Source organism: Antechinus flavipes, chromosome 5 (assembly GCF_016432865.1).
Source record: "Antechinus flavipes isolate AdamAnt ecotype Samford, QLD, Australia chromosome 5, AdamAnt_v2, whole genome shotgun sequence".
In the NCBI taxonomy this organism is placed as follows: Eukaryota; Metazoa; Chordata; class Mammalia; order Dasyuromorphia; family Dasyuridae; genus Antechinus; species Antechinus flavipes.
In genome coordinates this window covers 161134770-161160586 of record NC_067402.1, presented here as the reverse complement: position 1 = coordinate 161160586, position 25817 = coordinate 161134770, and the positions used below count along the sequence as shown (strand labels likewise).

The 25817-nt window shown below is 34.9% G+C and overlaps 1 protein-coding gene across 1 annotated transcript in view; it reads right to left on the bottom strand.

The window, feature by feature from the left end:
* Positions 1-25804, bottom strand: part of FRMD4A (FERM domain containing 4A) — a 737403-nt gene extending 711599 nt beyond the window's left edge. The window contains exon 1 of the mRNA XM_051962747.1: positions 25714-25804. Within this exon, the coding sequence (XP_051818707.1) occupies positions 25714-25758 (45 nt within the window). The 5' untranslated portion in view covers positions 25759-25804. The remainder of the gene's footprint in view (positions 1-25713) is intronic.
* Positions 25805-25817: the final 13 nt, after the last annotated feature.

Here is a 25817-nt window from a genome sequence, read left to right as displayed (position 1 = left end):
TAATAGTTGTCAGCCCTGAATGACAATGTGTTTTTTATTCCTTTCAGAAGGAAATGAGAAAAATGTGCCAAGGAAAATGAGCCTTGGTAGGTACATTGTATCCAGTTTTTTGTTTTCAGTTTCTCTGACACAGAAACTTCATTATAACTTTGTCTCCAGAAAGTAATGAGTGGACTGACACAGTCTGGAATTTTTTTCTTGCACTGTTACCAAAATTAGACAAAACATGCTAAAACTATGCAATGGAATAGACTAGCAGAGAGATATGACTCCTGAAATCCAAAAGGGATTTTTTTTTCTGCTGCTGCTGCTGCTGCTGCTGCTCATAAGACTTATCTCTTAAAGTTATTTTCTTGTTCCAAGAGAGGTAAGAGGACTTTTAGAAGGTATCGGCACTAAAAGGAAATGTGTTAATAGCCCTCCTATGGATTATGTTACATCCCCTTGTCAACATATCCACAGCAACCAGCCTAGTACAGACCCTCATTTTCTGTCTCCCCAAATGCAAAATATTTCAAAGAATTTCATTGATATTTCCTATCAATGACAGTAATGCTGTAGTCACATAATAGGATTCCATAATTTAAATGCCTCCCTAAACTAATCCTTTCTTCATATAGCTGCCTAAGTGGGTTTCTTCAAATCAAGATTGATGGGGAATTGGGGGGGAAGGATTCTAGGAAGATGGCAGGATAGATGGGTAAATTTCAAGCTCTCCAGATTTCCACCACAAATAGAACAAATTTGTGCTTCAGAGCAAAAATCAACTAGTGAGAATCAAGAAGACTTGAGGCAGAACAGGGAACCTCCTGAAACAACCTGATGAGATCTGAAGAAAGACCAGAGACAGAGATTAACCTGTCTGAAGTGCAAACTCCTCCATCAAGTGGGGATCCCTGGGCTAGCTAGTTGTGGCTTTAGCCTCAGCAGGAACCACAGAGACTTTCATCTCCTCAGACTGTTTATCAAACTGGGGTCTGAATCAGGGAGGACAGAGTGAACCTTGGCTAATTAGGAAAGCCAGGTCCAGCTGTGCTGCTGATATATCACTCAGGGCAAGAAGGAAACAGCACCCAGTGAGTGCAGAAACAAGAGGGCAAAGACATTGCTTGCTGTGGGCACTTGCAGGAGAGTGGAGCTCTTGGTTGGGCTTCCTGAGGAGACGGGAGAACTGAAGTGAAGCTTGAGGCACTATCCTCATACCCCATGATCAGAGATGCTTGCACTAAAACTCTCAAAAGAAAAAGAAAAAAAAAGAACCAGAAAAGAAAAAAGAACCCTAACACTGAAACATGTTATGAGAACAGGTAGACTAGGATTCATCTTCAGAGGAGAATACTTTAGTAAAAGAAAAAAAAAAAGCTTCTACTCCAAAGAGTAATGTGAAATGGCAAATGGCTCCCTGCCCAGAGAGAATTAATAGAAGAACTCAACAAAGAATTCAAAAATTAAATGAGAGACATTGAGAAAAAAAATTAAAGATTAAAACTTGAAACCATCCAAAAAACCCCAAGAAAATTATAAAAAAAAAAGTTAGCCAATTAAAAAAGGAGGTATAAAGTCTCAAAGATGAAAATAACTCTGAAAATTAGAATTAGGCAAGGGGAAGCCAGTGAAGATATAAGAGACCAAAAAATAACAAAACAGATTATAAAGAATGAGAAAACAGAACAGAATGTGAAACATAAGAAAAACAATAGATTTGGAAAACAGATCAAGAAGAGAAAATATAAGGATAATTGGATTGCCAGAAAGTTGTGACCAAAAAGATAGCCTTTGACACAAAAATGCAAGAAAGAGTCCTAGAAAATTGTCTTGGAGAGATGGAATATGGGGAGAAAGTAGAAATAGAAAAAAAAATCTACCAATCACTGACTCAAAGTGATCTTTTGTGAAAAACACATAGGTATAGTATTGACAAATTTTGAAACCCCTAGATCAATGAAAAAATTTTGTAAGAAACAAAAAAAATAATAATTCAAATACACTGGAGTTATGATTACAATTATACAAGATTTATCATCAGCTACAATAAAAGATCACAGGTCTTGGAATCATATCTACAGCCAAGCAAAAGAACTAAGTCTGTGGACAAAAACATCATATTAGCAAAATTATTTATATTTTTGAATGAGGGAAAATAAACATTCAATGAACTTATGGATTTTAAGTTTTTTTCTATCGAATAAACCCAAACTTAGCAGAAATTTTAACATGTATGTGCCAATATCAAAGAGCAATTTCAAGGAATTCAATATGGACAAACTGTTTATTTTTTATTATGGAAAATGTCTACTTTATGTCTAAGATTTATATCAACAATAGGGGAAGCTCAAAAGAGAGATCGAGGAAAAGTTAAAATAAAAATAGTAATCATGTTATACAAATGAGATGCAGAGGAAGAATAGACACAGAGGCATTAGAGAGGAGAGATGGATTTATAGTTCTGAAAATCTATTCACATTGGGAATGGGTTCAATAGGTAACACTATACATATACCACAAAAGGAATAGCACTCTCCAAAATCAATAAAGAAATAATCGGGGAGGAATAGGTGGCTGGGAAAGCAAAGGGTGAGGGAAAAAGACAAGGGAGGGATCTCTAGGTGGGGAGAGGTTAAGTAATAGCAAAGTTATAGAGCAGAATTTAACAGAAAAGTCAGCAGGAATAGGAAGAATATTTGTGTATGTGTGTATGAGTATGTGTATGTATGTACATATCTACATATGTATGCATAAATATATTTTTTCTTAACTGTAGCTTAAGGGTGGGGGGATGAAAGGGAGATATGTGTGTCATATATATCTTGTGAGTATGTATATGTCTACATATGTATATATAAATATCTTTTCTTAACTATAATCTGCTTGGGGATGGTGGGGGGGGGAGATGACTAAAAGGAAGGGAAAAGAATTAAGTAAATAAAGTATGCAGTAGAGAACAAAGAGCAATTTACAAAGAAGTAAAGATGGATACTCATGAATAAAATTTCTTCTACTTTAATACTTTCTTAAAACAGTCGTTATATATTTTTAATCCTCCCTGATATTCTGCTAGGCATATAATAATATTCTGTTTTGTTTTGTATTGCTTTTCTGTTTTTCTTTTTTGGTTTTTGGTCTCTTTGGTACTTAACATTATGTTCGATATGTAAAATGTGCTTAATAAATGCCTGCTGATTGAATTCATTGATGATTTCACAAATATACTCAAAAATTCTTGCAAATCTACCTACTTTTGTGTAGCAGTGCAGATTACTACCAACTTACAATAATAGCATCATAGGAAAATTAGACTGGTTATAAAGAAAGAAGGCTGGAGGTAAACAAAATATTTTAATATTTTAATGTGAAAATTCTGATTGATGTCTTCAGAACAGAAGACAAGGAACTGATATTCTTTGACATACAAGTATCACCCCGGTACATTTATGAGCATTATTGTTTTATTCAGTCATTTTTCAGTCACGTCTGACTCTTTGTGACCCTACCTGGAATTTTCTTGGCAAAGATACTGGGCTGGTTTGCCATATTTTTTACCTCCTTTTACAGATGAGGAACTGGGACAAACTTGCCTAGCATCAGAGTCGGTAAGACAATATGACTAGTCTTGAACTCAGCTCTTCCTGACTCAAACCCAAACACTCTATCCACTCTATCTTTACTATAGCATAAGTTCCATGGGGCCAAAACCTTTTCTTATGTGCTTCTTGTAACTCCCTATCACTGTCACTAAATAACAATGCTGTGTATATAACAAGTGCTCACTAAATATTTATTGATTGGTTCCAAATGCCCAAACATCTGCTTATTTCAATGACTTATTCATTTCCATATCCCTCAGCAGCAAGTAAAATAAAATCTTTTACGTACTTAGTCCTCAATGAGTAGAATCTGAATGGATTGGTGAATGGATTCCTAACTTTGTTGGCAATATTGTTCTTGTCCAGTTTTTGCCTTATCTAACTCCAGGTTGTAGCTCATGAATGAGTTGGATAGTCACCACATGAGATAACAAATCTATAAGAAAGCAAGAGGGAACTGAAAATATTGGTGAAGAATTGTGAAACTTTCATAAGGAAGTGATTCTGCTAGTTAGACCAAGCACTAAAACATCAGAGAATTTAACAAATGCTTATTGATTTAACTTAATTTGACTTCAGAATGACTGTTTTTTTCTTCAGCATCTTGTGACCAACAGCATGAAGGATTTCAAAGCAATATCAAGGGCAGAGTAGGAGGCGGGGAAGGCACCCAAAAATTAATGTCCAAATTTTTCTGAGTTTTATTGTTTTGAAATTAAGTGGATCACTGTCAGCAAGTAGCCAAAGAGCATTTTTGAACTTCTTCCTGGATTTTTTTCAATTGCTTGGCATTTCACAACACTGGCAACTTTTCTTTGTTCATGGCAGCTGCCTATTATGGTGGTGTTGCAGCCAAAATTTAGGAAGCTTCCATATGCTGTTGTTTGTGAGAGGAGATGTTGGTGGAATCTGGTGCTGGGTATATAAAAAGAGGTTTGAGAAATAAAGAATTATCAAAATAAAAAAGAGGAAATGGGAGGACTGAATCAGTGAAATAAAGGGATGAGGAGAGAAAAGGTTGAGGACCATTTGGGAAATGAAATTCTAGGAACCTAATACTCTGAGATGGATATGAGCATGGGTGAGCATGGAATTAAGGGGAGACACAGTAACTAAACGTGTTGAGGTCCAACATGACCCCAAGTGCCAAAGTAGCAACACAACTAATGGAGAGCATTATGAGAGGATATTAATCACACTTGATCTTGTACCATTTGTCTGAATTAAAAGTTTCTGATTTCCTTTTAGTGTCCAAAGCAGAAAACATAACATTAAAGTCACACAAAAAAGAACTAGAGGTAGGATAATCAATGAATCCATGAGCTGTCCCTATCATTGAGGATCTAAATTCAAATGATCAAAAATAAGATTTCAAAGCCCAAAACTATAATCCTCTGAAAAGTACATGTTTTGAGAAGGCCAAAAAATAAAAGGAGAAAAGGAGAAAAGCATTGAAGTATCCTCAATTTGGAAATATATAGAAACATAATTTGGTTTCATTAGGAATCAACCTGAATGAGTTGTTTCTGGATTACATTGTTTTGATAAAAACTTTACCCTTCTACCCATTAAATGAGCTGTTAAGATTTCATTATATATATATATACATTCTTGATGAATTTTTTTCCTTAAAAAAAGACTATTTTCCTTTTTTGTCAACAGAATATATTAGTTCAAATATAACTAAAGTATATATGATTTCAATAATGTGGGAGTTTCCATCAATGGTATAAATTGGGACCCATAAATGCCTTGTATTCTATGCAGTTCTAATCCCTGTTTTTTCATAACTACAGTAGAGAGGAGCTATCCAATGTGCTGACCCAAGATCAAAATTTAGTACTTTCTGGATATGTTGGGATCATCAGTCTAAATCATTTTTGTACTGTTCTCTAAAACTACTAGGATCATTGAACTATGTTCTTTATATGGAGCAAGAATGAAGCAATTTTGTGTTTTTCAACAAGGTTGCCCATTATCACCATTACTATTCAATATTGTATTAGAAATACTAGCTTCAGCAATAAGAAATGAAAAAAGAGATTAAAGGAATTAGAGTAGGTAATGAGGAAACCAAATTATCACTTTTTGCAGATGATATGATGGTATACTTAGAGAATCCCAGATATTCTACTAAAAAGCTATTAGAAATAATCTACAATTTTAGTAAAGTTGCAGGATACAAAATAAATCTGCACAAATCATCAGCATTCTTATATATCATTAACAAATTCTAACAGCTAGAGATACAAAGAGAAATTCCATTTAAAATAACTACTGATAGTATAAAATATTTAGGAATCTATCTGCCAAGGGAAAGTCAGGAATTATATGAACAAAACTTCAAAACACTTTCCACACAAATAAAGTCAGATCCAGCCAATTGGAAAAATGCTCTTGTGTAATGACCACGCTAGCACCTAGGACACCCCAGAATCAGCCGGAGTCAAGATAAGCAAAAATCCTCAATCTTTATTCTTGGTCCCCAGACTCAGGATTGAATAGGATGGAAGCAGAATCTCCTAGACCACCTTCCCCTTCGTCTACCTCTGAGAGTGTGTCTCTGGCTAGTCTTACTCCACTCCTAAGTCCCTCCTACAATCCTCTATACACCAATCATTGAGCCAGTACAGATAGTGGAAAGGACCATTTTCCAAGCATATGCCCATAGAGTATTGTCCTATCAGAAGTTAGCCTCAAGCGCTCGGCAGTCCCAATCTCAGTGCATAGATCCAGCCCTCTACACTCTTGGATAGGTCAAGTGAATATAATAAAGATGACAATACTATCTAAACTAATCTATTTAGTGCTATGCCAATCAGACTCCCAAGAAACTATTTTATTGACCTAGAAAAAATAACAACAAAATTCATCTAGAAGAACAAAAAGTTAAGACTTTCAAGGGAACTAATGGAAAAAAAAACAAAACAAAACAGAAGTAGGTGGCCTAGCTGTACCAGATCTAAAACTATATTATAAAGTAGCAGTCACCAAAATCATTTGGTATTGGCTAAGAAATAGACTAGTTGATTAGTAGAATAGGTTAGGTTCACAGGACAAAATAGTCAATAATGATAATAATTTAGTGTTTGACAAACCCAAAGACCCCAGCTTTGGGGATAAGAATTCACCATTTGACAAAAACTGCTGGGAAAATTGGAAATTAGTATGGCAGAAATGAGGCATTGACCCACACTTAACATCCTATACCAAGATAAGGTCAAAATGGGTTCATGACCTAGACATAAAGAATGAGATTATAAATAAATTAGAAGAAGATAGGATAGTTTATCTCTCAGACCTGTGGAAGAGGAAGGAATTTGTGACCAAAAAAAACCTAGAGATTATTACTGATCACAAAATAGAAAATTTTGATTATATCAAGTTAAAAAGTTTTTGTACAAACAAAACTAAGGCCAACAAGATTAGAAGGGAAGCAATAAACTCAGAAAACATTTTTACAGTCAAAGGTTCTGATAAAGGCCTCATTTCCAAAATATATAGAGAATTGACTCAAATTTATAAGAAAACAAGCTATTCTCCAATTGATAAATGGTCAAAGGATATGAACAGACAATTTTCAGATGAAGAAATTGAAACTATTTCTAGCCATATGAAAAGATGCTCCAAATCATTATTAATCAGTGAAATGCAAATTAAAACAACTCTGAGATACTACTACACACCTCTCAAATTGGCTAGCATGACAGGAAAAGATAACGATGAATGTTGGAGAGGATGTGGGAAAACTAAGACACTGATACATTGTTGGTGCAATTGTGAATGCATCCAACCATTCTGGAGAGCAATTTGGAATTATGATCAAAAAATTATCAAACTGTGCATACCCTTTGATCCAGCAGTGTTATTAATGGGCTTATATACCAAAGAGATCTTAAAGAAAGGAAAGGGACCTGTATGTGCAAAAATGTCTGTGGCAGTCCTTTTTGTAAAAGTGGCTAGAAACTGGAAATTTAATGGATGCCCATCAATTAGAAAATGGCTGAATAAATTGTGGCATATGAATGTTATGGAATATTATTGTTCCATAAGAAAGGACCAACAGGATGATTTCATAAAGGCCTAAAGAGACTTACATGAACTGATACTAAGTGAAATGAGCAGAACTGAAAGATCATTATATACTTCAACAACAATACTATATGATGATCAATTCTGATGGACATGGCTCTCTTCAAAAATGAGATAAACCAAATCAGTTCCACTTGTTCAGTAATGAAGAGAACCAGCTATCCCCAGCAAAAGAACTATGGGAAGTGAGTGTGGACCACAACATAGCATTTCCACTCCTTCTGTTATTGTCCACTTGAATTTTTGTTTTCCTTCTCAGCTTATTTTCATCTTATTTCTAAATCTGATTTTTCTTGTACAGCAAGATAACTATATAAATATGTATACATATATTGTATTTAACATAAAACTTAACATATTTAACATGTATTGGTCTATCTGCCATCTTGGGGAGGGGGTGGGGAGAAGAAGGTCAAAAGTTGGAACAGAAGGTTTTGCAAGAGTCAGTGCTAAAAATTACCCATGCATATGTCTGGTAAATAAAAAGCTAAAATAAAAAAATGTATTTCTCATGTATGATTTAGTCATTTTTCTAGCTGTTCTATACCTTTTAGCTGGCAGTCATTTCTCATTGTTTTTTATCTATGTGGAGCAGTTCTATTTTGTTATAAGCATATTCCATTTAATATAATAAATTTTCTGAATTTTGTTTTCTGAATTTCTGAATAAAGTTTCTGAAAAAACTTAGTGTTAGGTTAAATGATGTTATACCTAATGTACCATAGGAACAATGTATCAGTAAGTGTGCTGTAAAATATTGTTGGTTAGGGCAAATGAATACTAGGCATGTCTGTACTTTTAGTCAGATATTATCGTTCCAAAGGAGGCTGGTGACTTCTCACAGCCCACTACCACTTAAATCTAACTCAATGCATGTCATGACATCAGGATCATGATCCTCTATGAAAACAAAGAACAAACAACAACATTTTAAATCAGTTTTTGACTTGAAAACCAGATCTCTAAACTCATTAGAATAGTATATAAAGAGTAAATAGGCTTTCAGAGAAAATGTTAAATACTTTTCTGTGACCATTAGTACATGGCTATAATAACAGCTATTCTGATTGTTCAGAAGCCTTCTTTCTTTTTAGTTTTAGCTATGATTCAAATAGGTAAGGGAGCAGAATATCTGCCTTATGTATTGGCTACATAATTTATCATTTTATTATTTACTGTCAGAATTTCTAATTACTTCATATAATTCTCAATTCCCCTACTAGATTGTAATCTTCTTGATGGGAATCTTGTGCATATTTTTTATTCTTTAGCCAGAGTACCTAACAAAGGTTAAAGGTAATGAAAGCTGGTTACACTTAGCATCTTCCCCCAGAAGAAAGAGCAAAGACAGTGTAACTAGAGATGCTAGAATGTCTGATGAAGCACAATAAGTGATCATAAGCACAATCTGTGATTCCAAAGGACTTCCATCAAACTGCATGGAACTTCTATCCACCTCTGTATTTTGTTTTTTTTCTGCCTTACCCACAATTGGTGCATTCTAAGTTATATGGCATCTACTAACCCTTGGGTGGTATAGTAGTGAAAATTTGTAATCCCTTTTGTCAAGTTCAATATAACATCAGACATCTACTAACAGTTACAGGACATAAGAGTTGGGCTAAATCAGAATAAATTGAGAATAAAATGTAACAATATATGAAGCTTCTTTGTATTGATATATTACTCAGTTTATTCTGAAAGCTTCTTTTCCTTGAGTCAAAAAGATAAGTACCCAATGGACAGAAGTAAAATGGGATGCACATGTTTTTTGTATGATTAAATATATCCATGAATGATGGATATATTATTCAATTAATCCTGCAGTTAAATCAAATTAATGTGAGACCTATCTCTGTTCCAAGGAAAACCCCGGTCTACCATAGTTTGCTTTGGTAAATATTAATTGATTGATTTCAAACAAAGAAAGAACTAAAATTAAAAAAAACATAATTAGGATTAGAATAAGGAAGAGGAAGAAGAGGCAGTGACAAATCCCAACTCTACTTAGCTCTACTACCAACTAGCTATACTATCTTGGAGACTGACTTAACCTCTCATTATTTCAGTTTCTTATTCATAAAGGGGAGACAGAGAGTAGATGACATACTTTCAACTCTACAAATCTATGATTATATGACTGGTGGGACAGCACTTTTACTAGGAAAGACAGATGGCATCATAAATTTACATCTCTCAATCTAACAAAGAGAAATACTTTGGCCATTTCTTTCAGATCCATTTTCATTGCCTGTCATTGACTGCTCAGCTTCCTAGTTTCGAACACACTTCTAATTTGCTACTCATGGCCTTCATTAAATGATTTGTTTTGATTGGAGAAGGCTAGAGCTTTGGGGCTAAGAGGCTTCATTATAGATTTAAAAACATTTTAATGACAGTTCTGTTGTCATACCAGATGGATATACTCAGCATTTTCCAGGGGCATATTTCTAGGTTTGAAAAAGAGACTAGTGACTACTTTTAGAAACATTTATTTTAGTATAATTCTTTTTGGACAGATGTGACATGAAATCTAAGGTAGTTTTGAGGAGGGGGGAATCATAAAAAAGCTTTTCATTCTGGTTCCCCTAGAAGCAACAGAATACCTTCTGCCTTGCCTGACATTAAATAGTAAAGTTTTATTGAAAACATTATGTGGAGTAGGTGGGGAAAGGAGAACCAGTACATAATTTCTCTCTACATTTTACATGGTTTCTAAACAAATAGAGGGGTATATATAATTCGTTTACTTAACTTCTCATTGGCAAAAATTATATTTTTCTTCCTACACTGATGAAATTTTATTAAAATTAATGACAAATGAAGCTTTTAAGGGGGAAAAGTAATAAACTCACAATTCTCCTAACCCTTTCTCTTGGTATAACTAGACCAACATATGACCAAGATAAATTAGCCATACTTCAAAAGAAGTAGTTGTTGACATTAAATAGGATAAATGCTTTCAGCCAGTTTTCACCTTATATTAATGGCAAAGTTTATAATATTTTCAGAACATAAATAACAAATATAATAAAAGTTCAAAATATTACATTCTATTCTTTTGCAATACCTAATACAAACTTTAACTTCCTTGCCACTAGGTAATTTGTATTGCTTCTCAAAAACAATGTTGTGTAGCTGGATAAAGGATTGGATATAGGATCAGAAAGATCAATCCTTTTACCTTGGGTTTAGTTTCATTTCACATATATAGATATATAACAACTCCCAGTCCTTTTATCAGCAATAGTGCCACTTTCACCTTCCACATTGCCCAGTTATAATTTTGAAGGTAGGATAACTGTTTGTGACTTATATGTGTCTTTGAAACTTTCTTGGGGCACCAACAGTTTAAATACTTTGCCTGTGGTCACACAATTAATATGTCTCTGAAATGGCAATGATTCTCAAAAGCTTTATCCCCTCTCTCTTTATTCTGTAACATATTTTCCCATTATGTATATATATATATATATATATATATATATATATATATATATATATATATATATATATATATTTGGGATCCATGGATAGATTTTAAAACACTTTAGGTAATAGATTGAATTTTTGAATACTTCATCTTTAAAATTACTTGAATGATTTGAATGATTGTTTTACTGTTATTCAGTTGTATTTGCCTTTTGTGGCTCCATTTGAGGTTTTCTTGACAAAGATACTGAAGTATTTTGCCATATTCTTCTCCAGCTCATTTAACAAATTAGGAAACTGAGGCAAGCAGGATTAAATGACTTGCTCAAGATCTTACAGTATCTGAGGCTCAGGTCTTCTTGAATCCAAGTGACCACTTAGCTGCCCTGAATATTTAGTGTACCATGATTCTTTCTTTTCTGTAACCTAATAGAGTTTGTAAAACTTGTAAAATCTTTTAACTCATGTGTCTTGAATGAGACTGGATAGTTAAGTAATTCCCTATTTTACATATGGGACCCAGGGAGAATATATAATTGATGTCCTGGAGCTTGAGATGAGAACAAGCAAATGATGTTCTGATCCATTATAGACTGACTCTTTCTAATTTGTCACTTAGGCCACTGAATAGCCTTGTCTTAACTAAAATATCTTAGCAACTGCTGTACAAGAAAAGACTGGAAGTAAACTTCACTTTTCTTGCCATGCCTTAGGAAAAACCTAGATTTTTCTAAGAACCTTTATAAAGATTCAATTAATTTGGCTAAAAGCAAGAAGTCAAGCCCCCTTTTTAGATATACCACAAGCCAGCCTGAAGTAGCCCTTGTGGAAGTCACCTGTAAAAATTTCCCTGTAAAACATTGCTAACTACTTCTCAGGGAGGCTTTCTGAAATGATAGAAAGTCATGTGCTTGTTCCCATTTCAAGCTCCAGACCACCAGTTATCCCTCTCCAACTACAGTCTTATTTTTGTATAGAGAAAACAAAGATACACACATAAAATATTTTCTTCATTATTAGGGTCCTTAGTTTCATATTCATATTGTCCTCAGAAATTTGTGCCTTTGGGACATGTGTTTTAAACAATAAAAGGCAGTACAACTCAGAAAGAATGGGGAATAGAGAGAAAACAAATAGTTATTAATACAGGTAAAGCTTCATGTTTTCCAATTACAGCAGTATATGGTAGTACTTCTAATGGCCTTACATAAAGCATTTCCTAGACTATATTAATGGGAAACTAGGGTTAATGACCTAAGACTAAGCCCCAGGCCAACAGTTTATTCTCTCAATCATTAATCCCTAGCAAATGACCAGGACCTTGTTCATTATGGCTCAATTATGCCTACACTCCTCACAAGGAAAAAAAAAGCATTTCAGTACTATTACCAAGCTCTGTCTCCATGTTATACTTTAATACATAGGCCATAAAAATACAAAACAAGTTATTAGTCTAAATGCCAAGCTTTATGGTAGAATAAGAGAACCTTGATTCATTTACTCCCTGTTCTGGTATGAACTTAACCTGAGGATACTACAGGGTCACAGGGCAGGTAACTGGTATCATTTCCTCACAATCTGATGTACCCTCTGGGCTCTCCTCAATGGTTGATATGCTGCAATATAGAAGGATCTTAGAGTTAACAAAATCCTCATTGCTTTCAAAATGGAAATCAAATTGAGTCAGATGAAGAAAATACACACACAAAATTATTTGTTTCCATTAGTTGGAAAGAAAAAAAAACACATACATATATGTAGACATGCATATACACAAACACACAAACATATACATACACATATATATCTCCTCATAGATCCTTGAGCAATCTGTCTATAAGTAAATATTGAGCTAAAATGGGCAAAACAGTGGAAATTGTGAAGAAATACAAGATGACAATCTGTATGGAGCATATAGAAGAGAAAGGAAGAAAAGCTAAGAACAAGTTAAACTGTATATGCATTAAATGTAATTTGAGAGATATGGACAATAAAAACTTAGAGATGACAGAGGGCACTGGTCTGGTATGACAAGAAAAGAAGAGGGGATCCTTCATAGACCTTCCTTCACAATGTCTAGGTGGAGAATGCTCCAGGTGAGGGAACACCTGAAATAAAGAATGAAAAAAATGGACCTATCTAACAGCCAGCAGAGTAACAGCTAACATTTTCCTCCAGCAAGTCTATATTTATCTTATATATATCTTTTTGGTGCACATCGTCTCTCCAATTAAGATAAAAGCTCCTTCAGAGCAAGGACTTTTTGCTTTTATTTTGTACCCCAAAATATTTAGCATTGTGTTTGGCACATAGTAAGCTGCTTTTTAGAAAACTCACTCTGGTAACTGAGTGAAGGATGGATTAGAGGAGGAAAAAGACTTGAGGCAAAGAGTCTAATTAGGAGGCTATAATCATAATCTATGTGAAAGATGAGGAAACCCTTAAGTAGAGTGGTGGCTAAATGAATATAGAAAATGAGACATATAGACATGATATGTAGAGAGAAACAAGATTCAGTAACTATTAGAATAAATTGACTGAAGAGTCAGAGATGACAATAATATTGCTAAATAAATGACTAAAAGGATCTTTAACAATGATAGGAAAGCTGAGAAAAAGGTTAGCTTGTCCATTAGTTGATAAATATTTATTAAGCATCTATTATGTGCCAGAAATTATGCTAAACACTAGGGATACAAAAAGAGGCAAAAGACAGTCTCTGACCTCAAGAAACTCACAATTTAATGGGAGAAATTAAGTAAACAAATAAGTTTGTTATCATATATGTCTATGTATTTATACAGATATATTTGTAGGATAAATAGAAAATAATTAACAGCAACATGAAGACACTAGAATTTAGAGGGGTAATTAAATGCTCCTGATAGAAGATGAGATTTTATTTAGGACTTAAAGGAAGCCTGGAAAGGCAGAAGGCATAGAGATGGGGTAAAACCAGAGAAAATGCCTAAATCTGAGAGACAGAGTATCTTTCTTATGCCAAAATTAACTGTCCCTATATTGCATGGTATGTGTCAAGGAGTAAAGTCTTTAAAAAATCAGAAAGATAAGAGAAGATTTGCTTAGGAAAGGCTTTGAAGATCAAACAGAAGATTTTGCATTTTATCCTGGAGGTGATAGGGAACCATGGGAGTTTATAACTCTCAGCATTATTTGAGCAGAAGCAAAAGGTAGATATTAGTATTAATCCAGATTTGGTACTTGGGAGGGTGTGATCAGTAAAAGGTCAAGAAATCAAGAAAGTTGAGAAGAGAGAAAAATGTTAAGCTAAACTGGAAAGCTGGCATCTCTCTCCCAGGGTTGTCATGAGATAAAGCGAATTAATATTTGTAAAGTTATTTGCAAACCTTAAAGTATCATATAAATGTTAGCTAAATGAACTATTATTCATCAAGACATTGAAATTGGGAAAGAAGAGTGTAGACAGAAGAAGAAGGAATGGCCTGGGAAAACAATGAGAAGTGGAAAGATTTGAGTAATATGGTGAGTGGAACAATTTTAGGAGTGGATGAGCACAGAGAGAAATGAAACAATAACATTGTGATCAGATAATGAAATTTAGGAGCTCTTGAACATGAAGTAGAAAAGCATGATGACACTATCAAGGTTATCATTATTCCTTTACATAGCTGAAGTATTTTAGAGGGTGTCAACTTGTATATTGAAGTTGAAGCTCTAGTACCAATCCTGATATCAAGTTAGAGAAAAAGACCATCAGTCAAATACAAAACTCCCTGAAAGAAAAGAAAGTTATCTGGGGATTTCAATATATATGGTCACTAGGATCTAGATTGAGGGATATATTGAATAGTTATCCTTTCTAAATTGCCCTTTTCCCCATCATGGTTTTGATATATCATGACTAGCATAAAAAATTAAATAGGAATTTTGGGGAAGTTTTGCAGAAGCCACAAAGAATATGTGAAAGCTAGCAGACAACATAGAAAATGTAAAAACTCAGAAATGCATAAATATATGTATATTATATGTATGTTATTGAATAACATCAGCATATTTTTTTTTCAATATCATAAAATTAAGACTTCTCTAGTATGGAGATCAAAAAAATTTTATAGGCATTTTCCAGATCACAGGGTTACCATGCCCCTAAACTCTTTGATGGAAAAGGATAACGAACCTTAAAATGATACTTAACTGAGAAGAGATTGCTAAGTGATGGTGATAAAGGAAGACATTGGCAGAAGTAGTAGAGAGAAAAGATAGGTTGTTTTGTCTTGTTTTCTAGCTGTTTAATGCATGTTGTTGAAAATTCCATCAGTATAGGCAGTATAGGCAAAGGGACTATTATAGTCCCTTTGCAGGCTTCACAGCCTAGCCCAGTAATAGATATCCAATAGGTGTTTAAACATACTAGTTGAACGGAATTAAATTAGACACCCAGAAAAAAAACACTGAACCACAATCAAAAGGAACATCGTTACTTCTTCTCAGAATGCAACATTAGCTTCCAACCAATCAATGTCACCTTGACTTTTGAATTCAGCCCTTGCTTCATATGTACCAAATAACCTGGAGTTCAAAGACCTTTTCATTAAAATCAGTCTAAAGATAGACTGTTCCATTAGGATTCCATAGTTTGGCATAAAGTTAAATAGGAAACTTCTACCTGATCCAGTAACATATGCTCTTCAAACCACTATTAAGTCTCATAAAACAGCCATACAATTAATTTTTAACAGAGATGCACTAATAGCTGCCTGATCATGCATAGCAAAACTGAATAGGAAACATTTTGCCTTTGCCAGAGAGAACATATTGCATCCCAGATTTCAGACAGTTCCCTTCAAAAGACAAATTTTGTTAGCTATTTAAGAAAATAAATGCAGATTTAAATTTGTGATTTCATTTTTTCCCTGCTACTTACAAGCAAGCCTTTTCTTTGTAGTGATGAATCTTGTAATACTAACTACCAAACAAATAGAACCCAAGAAGAAAAAATGGGGCTGGTTAATTAACTCTGACTAAATTCCCTGCTTTCAGCAGTCTTAGAAAACTCTATTTGGCTAAAGATAGGTTTGGACTTTCATTAGTTTAGGGAACTCCCAAGTGAAGAAATTGCTTCTACCAATGGAGATCAGCACCTCCTGCAATTTATAATCTTAAAGAACTTCCTAATGCATCAACAAATTTTATGACTTTCTTAGAGTCACACAGTCAGTGTGTATAAGATATAAGACTTGAATCCAAATCTTTCTAGCTTTGAGATCAACTTTCTCTCCACCACCCAACACTATTATAATTTCTTCTTTCATTTAAATTAGCATGAAAACACTACAGCTGCAAAAGAATTGAAAATTAATATTATTAAGAAACACATGGAGACTGTATAGCAAGTATAAACAAAAGACAATATGTAGGGAAGAAAAGGAATTAAGAAGAATAACTGGGGTAAAGGATGTCATCAAAAAAAATTTATGAGCAAAAAAGACAATGGACTAAAAACAGGGTGAGAAGCAAGAAAAACTAAAGGATAACCTGATCCATCTTCGGCATGTCAGGATTTGGAATGGACCATTTGTGATCATCTTATGGAAAGACACAGAAATGAGCTGCTCCAGGTTGGGCAGGCATGGATGGGTTATGATCTTTGTTATTAGAGGGAATACTCACATTGGCAAAATTGTGGATGCATTGGAATATTTTAGATACATGGGTCTAGACTAGGTCATCCATTTTCAGAGGTTCTTCTCCAAAAGGCATTAAATGTAGTATGCACTGAATATTTCAACTTGAGTTTATTTGGTATTAAATTAAATCTAAAAGTTTTGGACACACTAATGTTTTACATCTGCTATTTGATAAAAACATGATTCAAGAATCATTAAATTTTTCTATATATTTTTGTTCTTAGACTTAGGAAGTCAGATTTTGAATAAAATAAATAGATTCACATGCCCCAGAGGCTTAAATATGGGAGGTTTAAATTAAGTTAAAGTCGATGCACAGCTCAAGGAACTGATAATGGATATTAAAATGAATACATACCCAACAGCATTAAGAGGACCTAACAATGATCCTGATGATATCCAAATATCTATTCAAGCCAAGAAATAAAAACGTACTCAAAAAAGCAGGATGACTTTGTCATGTATTTTGAACATGTTGGGGTTACTAGATAAAGCTAAAAAACTTCCCCACTTCATTTATAATCAAGGGTGAAGCATTTTTAATCGGAGAACTGATGCTTACAATATAAGCATTCAGGATTTCATCTTACTTGTAATTCTACTTGTCTATCCTTGTGATATGCAAATAATCCATTTAACCAATTTGAGAAAAAAGCTTCACCCCTCAGTTACAAATTTTTAGTCATTTCCACTAGCTAGCTGAACAGTTAACTCTAGATTCTAAGATCATTTCAGTGTCTGTCTATGTTCTGATCAAAGCCAAATATTTAGGCATACAGTACATAACACTAGGCAAATACTAGGCATACATGCAAAAGTCACAAAACCTATGAAAAAGGCACACATAGTCTAATTTCAATTATACACCAATAATGAAAAATCTCAATTTATAAAGTTGCTGGTTTCAACTTCCTTTTTCTTTTTTTTCCCTCCATGTCTCTACCTGTCTTGCATAAATGTTCATTCACCCTCTAAAGAACCTAAAGTAGTAGAATATTTTTATTTGGTCTCATTTCCTCTCTCCTCCACAATTTGCTGGCATGAGTGCTCATGAAATCAAAGAATTTGTGTGCCACAATCATGGAAAAAATCTAAAGATTATTTATTCAACTGGCCACACTTTCTTTTTAATAAGAAACCACTGAATTGAGGCTGCAAGACCTTGGCACCCAGGGGAAAAAAAACAAAATAAGGTTTTCCAAGCAGTGGAAATAAACATAAACAAAATGAAAAATAAATCCCAGTTGTCATCAGCATTCTAGGTGCTTGGTGGTGGGGATTTGGTGAGAAGCTAAAGATAAGACCATCCCCAAATAAATTTATAAGGATATCAAAACTTGTCTTTGACCCAAAGCCAATCTCTTTCTCCCTTTTTTAGATGCATCCTCATCCTCAGGGTCTTTATTCTCAGTTGGCTACCATTATCCCCACTACATTGCTAGCCAACAAGAAAGGAAGTAGTCACTACTTCCAGGAGTACCTGAATTGTAATGGGGGGCTCTAAGTTATAAAAACTAGACTTGTGATTTCATATTCCACCAACTATGTATTAGCATCCCAGTTTTCCCATATCCCCTCCAACATTAATCATTTTCTTTTCCTGTCATCTTAGCCAATATGAGAATTGTGTAGTGGTACCTCAGAGTTGTCTTAATTTTCATTTCTCTGATCAATAGTGATTTAGAGAACCTTTTCATCTGACTAGAAAAGTCTTCATCTTCTTCATTTGAAAATTGTCTGTTCATATCCTTTGATCATTTATGAATTGGATGATGGCTTGAATTCTTGTAAATTTGTGTAAATTCTCTCTACATTTTAGAAATGAGGCCTTGTCAATTCTAATTTTTAAAGAATAATTTTCCTCATTGAGCTTTTATATCTCCTTTCTCATTTGGCCAATTTTGCTTCTAAGGCATTTTTCTCATTAGCTTTTTGTATTTCCTTTTGTACCAATCTCAATTCTGTTTCTAATTTTTCCTCTATTCTTTTACTTGATTTTCAAAATCCTTTTTGAGCTCTTCCATGGCTCTGAAATGAATTTCTAATCATAGATTTTAATGCAATTTTAAAAAATAACCATTAGGGGTTATAATGGAGTGGACTGGGACCTGATCAGACTCATTTCATATCTGGAATTATACCATCTAGGTAATGGTCTGGGTCAGCTAGATAGCATAGTAGATAGAGTGTAGGACCTGGAGGCAGGAAGGCTTGAGTTCAAATGTGATCTTAAATTACTAGTTGTGGGACCCTGAGCAAGTCATTTAATCATGTTGGGATTGCTTCAGTTTCCTCATGTGTTACATGAGCCAAAAGGGGAAATGGCAAGCCACTCCAGTATCTTTGCCAAGAAAACCCCAAATGGGATTACAGGAGTCACACACAACTGAACAACTGACTAACAAGGTCATAGTCCACACCTAGAAATCTGTGGAAGACTACCTGTTCCTAATGCTGGTCCTAGCTACTGAGAATTAATATAAATGTAAAAGCATAAATGACTTTCACCAGTAAAAGCAGAAGAAAAGAATTTCTAAACTGAGCACCTGATTGCTGCCTTTAGTTGATCTCAGAGGAGAAATACTTGGGAGATTTGGGTGATGCAATAAACTTCCTAAATGATTTAGATTGGTTCTCAGGCCACTTATTAGCTGTATGGAAGTCTCAATCCAGGAATTAGATGCACTGGAGATTCTCCCAGGCTTTCCCTGCCACAAATCAACCTCTGGGGAAACAAGAATACCAACAAACAAATCAATAATTTTGCCAAGAGACATGAAAGTAAAGAAAAAAAAAAAATAAAGTAGGCTCTCTAGTTGGAAAAATACCTAAAGGCTTTTCCACAACAGGAGAAAACCATACCATTCCTTGGATGGAATAGGGAGTCTATTCCATACATAGAGGAATAAATATATAATAGAAATATAATTAGTGGTCAGAGAGAATAGAATAAAATCAAGAAATCGTGAGTATAGGTACACCAGGAATGAAATTGCCTTTAACAAGCTACAAGCAAACAGACATTCAAGTGACATCACATGGCTCCATATAAATGATATAATAAATAAATGATCAGTCAAATATTGCATTAAAGTCTGGAGACTTGGGAATAGAGTTGAGTTATTCAAGAAGCATTTATTAAATGCCTACCCTACAGTGGTATGACATCACGTGAATCTATACTGGTCAGAGCAATATTCTCTGAGATGCTCCTTTACTCCAAATCAATTGATCCACTAAATTCAGAAACAGAAGTAATATGAAATAAAGATAAAAAGATAAGTTGGGACTAGCTGATGGCAGGCTTTAAGTGCCTAGATAAGGACTTCATATTTTATATGGCAGGGAATAAAGATCCTATGGCCAGCTCAAGAGACCAGGTCTTTCCTTCTTTCAAAAAGGCTAAATCAGCTAATTTATATTGAAAATTGCTTTAACCCAGTGTACTCTTAACGGTTAGTGCTTTAGGAACAGAAGTGGTAATACCCTCAATTGCCCACTGTTCTGGGATCTTAAAAAATGAACAGTTCCCCTTCGTTCATGTAGAGAGGCCCAAAGAGTTTTTCATAGTTTCATGTCTTAGATGAACTGAACAGGCTTTGATCCAAAGAGCAAAGGTAGGAATTGGAAACCCATAGTCAAAATTCAAAGGAATTGACAGCATCTGTATTTCTTCATAAGGCAGAAAACCATGTTTGGTAATAATAATTAGTTTTAAACTAGAAGCTATTAGATAAGAGTCCTTTCTCCCCCACCACAGAACCTCAAAAAAACTTCTTTCTACTGCAACTCCAGCTTGGTCCCTTCCCTGGGGTATCCCAATCTCTCTTCTCATCAATTAACCAATCAACATTAATATCTGCCAGCACTAGGGACTAGATAGGGACTGGATCTATGATTTATTGTTTCTGTTCAGACCAGAAACTCTTATTGATTCTGTTGTGAAGACAAACTAGGCCTTCTGTTGCCTCAATTCTTATCCAGCCTTTAATCACTGAATGGGTATTGTCTCAAACAAACTGAGATCTGGGAAAGTCTTTAGTTTAAAAAGGCCAATCTCCCACTCCATCTGCAGACATTCTGACCTGTGTCTTGCCATTGGACTTCCAATGACTTGGAGAAGAGAGTGAGATGGATGAGTCTGCACTGCTCTATCTCACATAAATGCAATTCACTTACTAATGCATAGATTCCATCCCTGTTCTTCTTCAAGAACAAAGGACAAAGTACAACAATTGGAGTAAAGATATGTCAGTGAGGATCTTTCTCTATGAATGTGGGTTGGTACTTTCTCTTAAAGTTTTAGAGAATTCTTTGGGTGGGGGGTGGAAATGAAAGGTTATAGGGCTTGTCCCAGATCACTCAGCCAGGATTTGTCCAAGGCAGACTTGAATCCAAGCCTCCCTGCTTCCAAATCTAGCTGTTTATACCCTTCACCACACTGCCTCTAAGTATTGGTGATATAAAGACAAGAGCTTAAATTCTACTGAGGAAAAAAATGGATATGAATAGATAAATACAAACAAATATGAGATAAATCTGGGAGGACACTCGAAGCTAGAGAAGTATTTTTTAAGAATTTTGAAGTTAACAAAGGATCTAAGAGAGAAAGGTGGGCAGGGAGTGCCTTCCACGCATGAGAAATGGCCAGAACAAAGGCAAAGAAATAGGAGATTGGAGTGTCACCTCAGAGATAAGGCTGGCTTTGCTGAGTGATATTATGTGAAGACCTGAAATCTCTGCTCCTATGGGGCCTTATGTCCTCAGGAGTAAAATCATTTGTCCCTTCATGACTTCCCTCCTCCCTCAGACCAATATGTCTTTAAATGGTTTATTTGAAGTTTTATTTTCTGATGTTTGCCTCAGTTATCTGAAAAGTTCCTTAAGTTTTTGTCTTCAATTCAAGTCATACTTCTCAGCCTTTTTTCCTTTGACTTATCCAAAGAGTCTGCTTTTTATTACTACATTCTGTAAAACTGTTAAGTCTGAGAAGTATCACATGCAGACGATTTTTTCAGTAATAATAACAATTTTATTTTGTTCTAGTTAGGCAACATTTATGAAATGCCCATAACATATAGAATGAGAGGCACCATGGCATCATGGATAAAGAGGATGTCCTATAAATAAGGAAGTCTCACCTCTCGCGTGTGCTAGGAGTGTGACCCTGAGCAAGTCACTTCTCATTGCTCTGAACAATTTACTAAGATGACCAACTGCAGAGAAGGGGTTTATTGCATCTGTAGGAGAAACTTCCTTATCTGAGAATTTCCCATACCAACAGTTCCCAAAGTGAGGTCTTCAAAATTATTTTTATGATAAACTATTTTATGATAAAATGATTTTCATAATAAAATTTGTTTATTAAAATATTCCTCCATTTTCCAATGATTTTCTTGAGTGATTGGATTTTTTTCATATATTTGAACAAAAAAGCATATCGTAGCAGATTGAAAGCAGACACAGATATGAGAATCCAGCTGCTTTCAATTAAGCTAGGCATTAAATAGATTTGTATAGACAATACCAGTTTTCTCACTCATTTCTTTCTGCTTTTGAAAATATAGTTAATTTCCATTAAAATATGTTATTTATGTCAACTTCTAATAGGTTTATTATTTTAAATAGAGTAAATAATTTTTCACATTTTAGTATTTTTAATTTCTAATATAGTAAATATCTATAAATATAACCCATACAAACAAAAGGTCTTTAGGAACCTCAATAATTTTTTAAAGTGTAAAAAGATTTTGAGACCAAAAGTTTGAGAACTGTTGTCCTATAATAGTAAAATCACAGCTGGTGTGCCTATATTGTTGTTGTTGCTATTGCTGTTTAGTTCTTCCAGTCATGTCTGATTCTTTGTGATCCCATTTGAGAATTTCTTGGCAAAGATCCTGGAATGCTTTATCATTTCCTTCTCTGACTCATTTTACAGATGAGGGAACTGAGGCAAACAGAATTAAGTGACTTGCCCAGGGTTGCAGAGCTCAGTGCCTGAGGCCACATTTCAACTTAAGAAGATGATTCTTCTTGACTTCAAGTCTGGTGCTCCATCCACTGTACCCTTTAGCTGCCACTGTACTCCCTATCCCTAGCAGTAAAAAAAAAAAAAGATTAGTACACTTCCTAGCTGTGTGGCAAGTCACTTAACCCCAATTGCCTCAGCAAGAAAAAAAAAGTATAACATAGACCCTGACCCCAAGAAGTTTATCACCTTAATGGGAGAGTGACATATACAAAAATAACAACAATAATAATTAGTATTTATACAGAAATCTCAGTTTTATAAAGAGCTTTTTAAATACCTCATTTAATTCTCACAATCGTATCAGACAGGTAGTATCAGTATTCATGTTTCACAGATAAGTAAATTTGGGCTTAGAGGTTAAGATGGGCCCAGGCCAAACTATAGCTGTTTAAAGTCAGATCTTCCTAATTCCAATTGCTCTAACCACTATACCACTTAGTTAACTCACAATACAAGGGAAAGTGAAGAAAGCATACTGAATGGGTCCAAAGAAATGATAATGATAGAATTATAATTATTTTATTTTATTTCATAAGGAATTTGAGGAAGGAAAAATTATTTCTCCACAGAGGAAGGATAAATCTTGGCTGACAAACCAAGACTTAGAATAATAGAGGGATTACAACAACAACAACAACAACAAAAAAGTTATGAGAAAGAAGAGGTCATTCCAGGCACTTGGGGAAGAGAGAACAAGTCAGAAGTAGCTATGGAGATTCAAGAGACCATAGGAATATATTTATGTAGCTCTGGGAGGGGTCTAGGAAACCACCTAATCCAATAGTTCATTGGATAGATGAAGGAACATAGGACCAAGGAATCTAAGATTTTCCCAAAATCACATAAGTAGAAAGTAGCAGAGAAAAAAGTCCAACTCTTCTGTCTCCAAATCCACATTAATCTTATACACTAAGCCACCTGCCAAACACCCAAGGGGGAAAGTTCTTTTTTGTTAAATTCTTACATTTGGCCTCCCGGGGCCAATAGTATAAGAAAAATATAATGGAGGATCAAGGATCATTTCCTTTCCAGCTCTGGCTTCCCGCCAGGCCTATGACTGCATCTCTCTCTAGCTCTCCTTGCCAGGCTACACATCTCATGTCTCTTTTTCTTATCATGCACCCCATGTGTTTGGGGTTTGTTATAGCTAGCAACACTAACGACACTGTGATAAGTTAGTCCAGTGGAGGCCTAAGATAGGTACTGATTTGTAATCCAATTCCATTCTCTGAAGGAACTTTTTTGGCTTTATATATCTGCCTATTGTTTTAAAATGCTGCTTCTTTTCATATTATAGAATCTGTCTTTGAGAGACTTTCATGTTTGTATTGAATCATTCCAAATGGGCCTGAACTTCTAGATCTCATTAAATACTTCTGACATTTCTCAAATTGATGTCCGTCTGGTTAAGATTTAGGTCACTGCAATATTAAATGTAAAAGATCCAAGGAAGTGCTAGCTCCAGGAGAAAACTTAATTGGACTCCCAGCCCTTTTCCCTGTAATGTTTGTGACACTACCTCTAGTCTCAGCTGTGACTCTCTCCCTTTCTTGTCACTAAAGTCAGCAATAGTCACAGATGCAAGGGAGCACAGGCATTTTAAGGAACTGTGTGTCAAATGATATACTGTGTATTTTTGGTTAACTAGGAATAAAGGTATTTGCTCTTTTATTTTGACCTCTGTTCACCAACTGTGAGGCTCCCTACCAATCACTTTCCCAAGTTGCTTTTAATAAACTCATCAGGCCTAGAAAATCTGCTTTCCCCATTGCCAATAGAAGTCATGAATCAATATACACAGTAGAAGCCCTTGTTCTTTGTTTGTAAAATCTCTCGTGTAAATGTTAGAAACATCCATGTTCATCTCAGAAAGGTTTCTACATCATCCAGGCTATTCTATAGAAGGAAAGAAGAAGGGTTTTAAAAGGAGGGATGGAGAGATAGACAGACAGAGAGACCAATAGACAAAGAAAATGAGAGAGGAAGAGACACACAAAGAGAGGAAGAGACACAGGAAAAAGAGGGAAATGGAGAGACAGACAGACAGACAGAGACAGAGACAAAGAGAAAGACAAAGATTGAGTGCAAGAGCAAAATGAGAGACAGAGAAAGAAAAACAAAAAAAATGCAACAAGATAGTAGAGACATTTCCATGTGAAAATCTGAATCTCCGAATAAATGAGAACTTAAGTCAAAACAAGAGTATACTACTTTCCTTGCACATTTTAATACCTAAAATGTAGTCACATTCTTTATATGATTAAAAATACAGGCAACTTTATAATGACAGTCACAAAAGCTCAAGATGATGATAAATGCTTAAACAAACACTGCCTGTTTCTTCCTCTAATTTTTAGTCAGAAAACAAGCTACCCACTGCTCAGGAAGCTTAGTCTCCTAAGGACAATAATGAAACCACTTTCAGAACCTCTATTTGGAAACCTGAAAAGACATATATAGTAGAAATATATTGATATATGAAAATATTTATCTATATCTAATATCCTTAGAAGAAAGAATCCAACCAATCAGTACTAGTGTAAACAATCCACAATCACCTAGAGAAAAATAAAGGGCAAATGCACATGTTCCACTTCAGATTCCCCCTCAGAGGGGAAGTAGCACTGGGATATCTAATTCAGATATAACACCTGTTTATAAACACCCTTCACAAAACATTCTTCATTAAGCTATGAGCTCCTAAAATGGAATACATTCATTATTCTGATTCTTGTCCTTGCTTTGCCAAGGCCAGTCCTCTTATCCAAAGCATCATTTCCAAATAAAAACAGCAAGGAATCCAAGCTCTTTGAACATCCTTGCCCCAGCAGCCACCCACACAGCATGATGAGCAGGAGCTGAAGCTCCGAGTAGGCCCCCACCTAAGCTTGCAGTGAGCACTTACCATCAACAAGCTGAGAGCAGAATCGGGAACAAGCTGTACGGCCATGGCCTTCTATTCCCATACACAAATATTCCAGCAGAATCAAAGTCAGGCAGGCAGTCTTC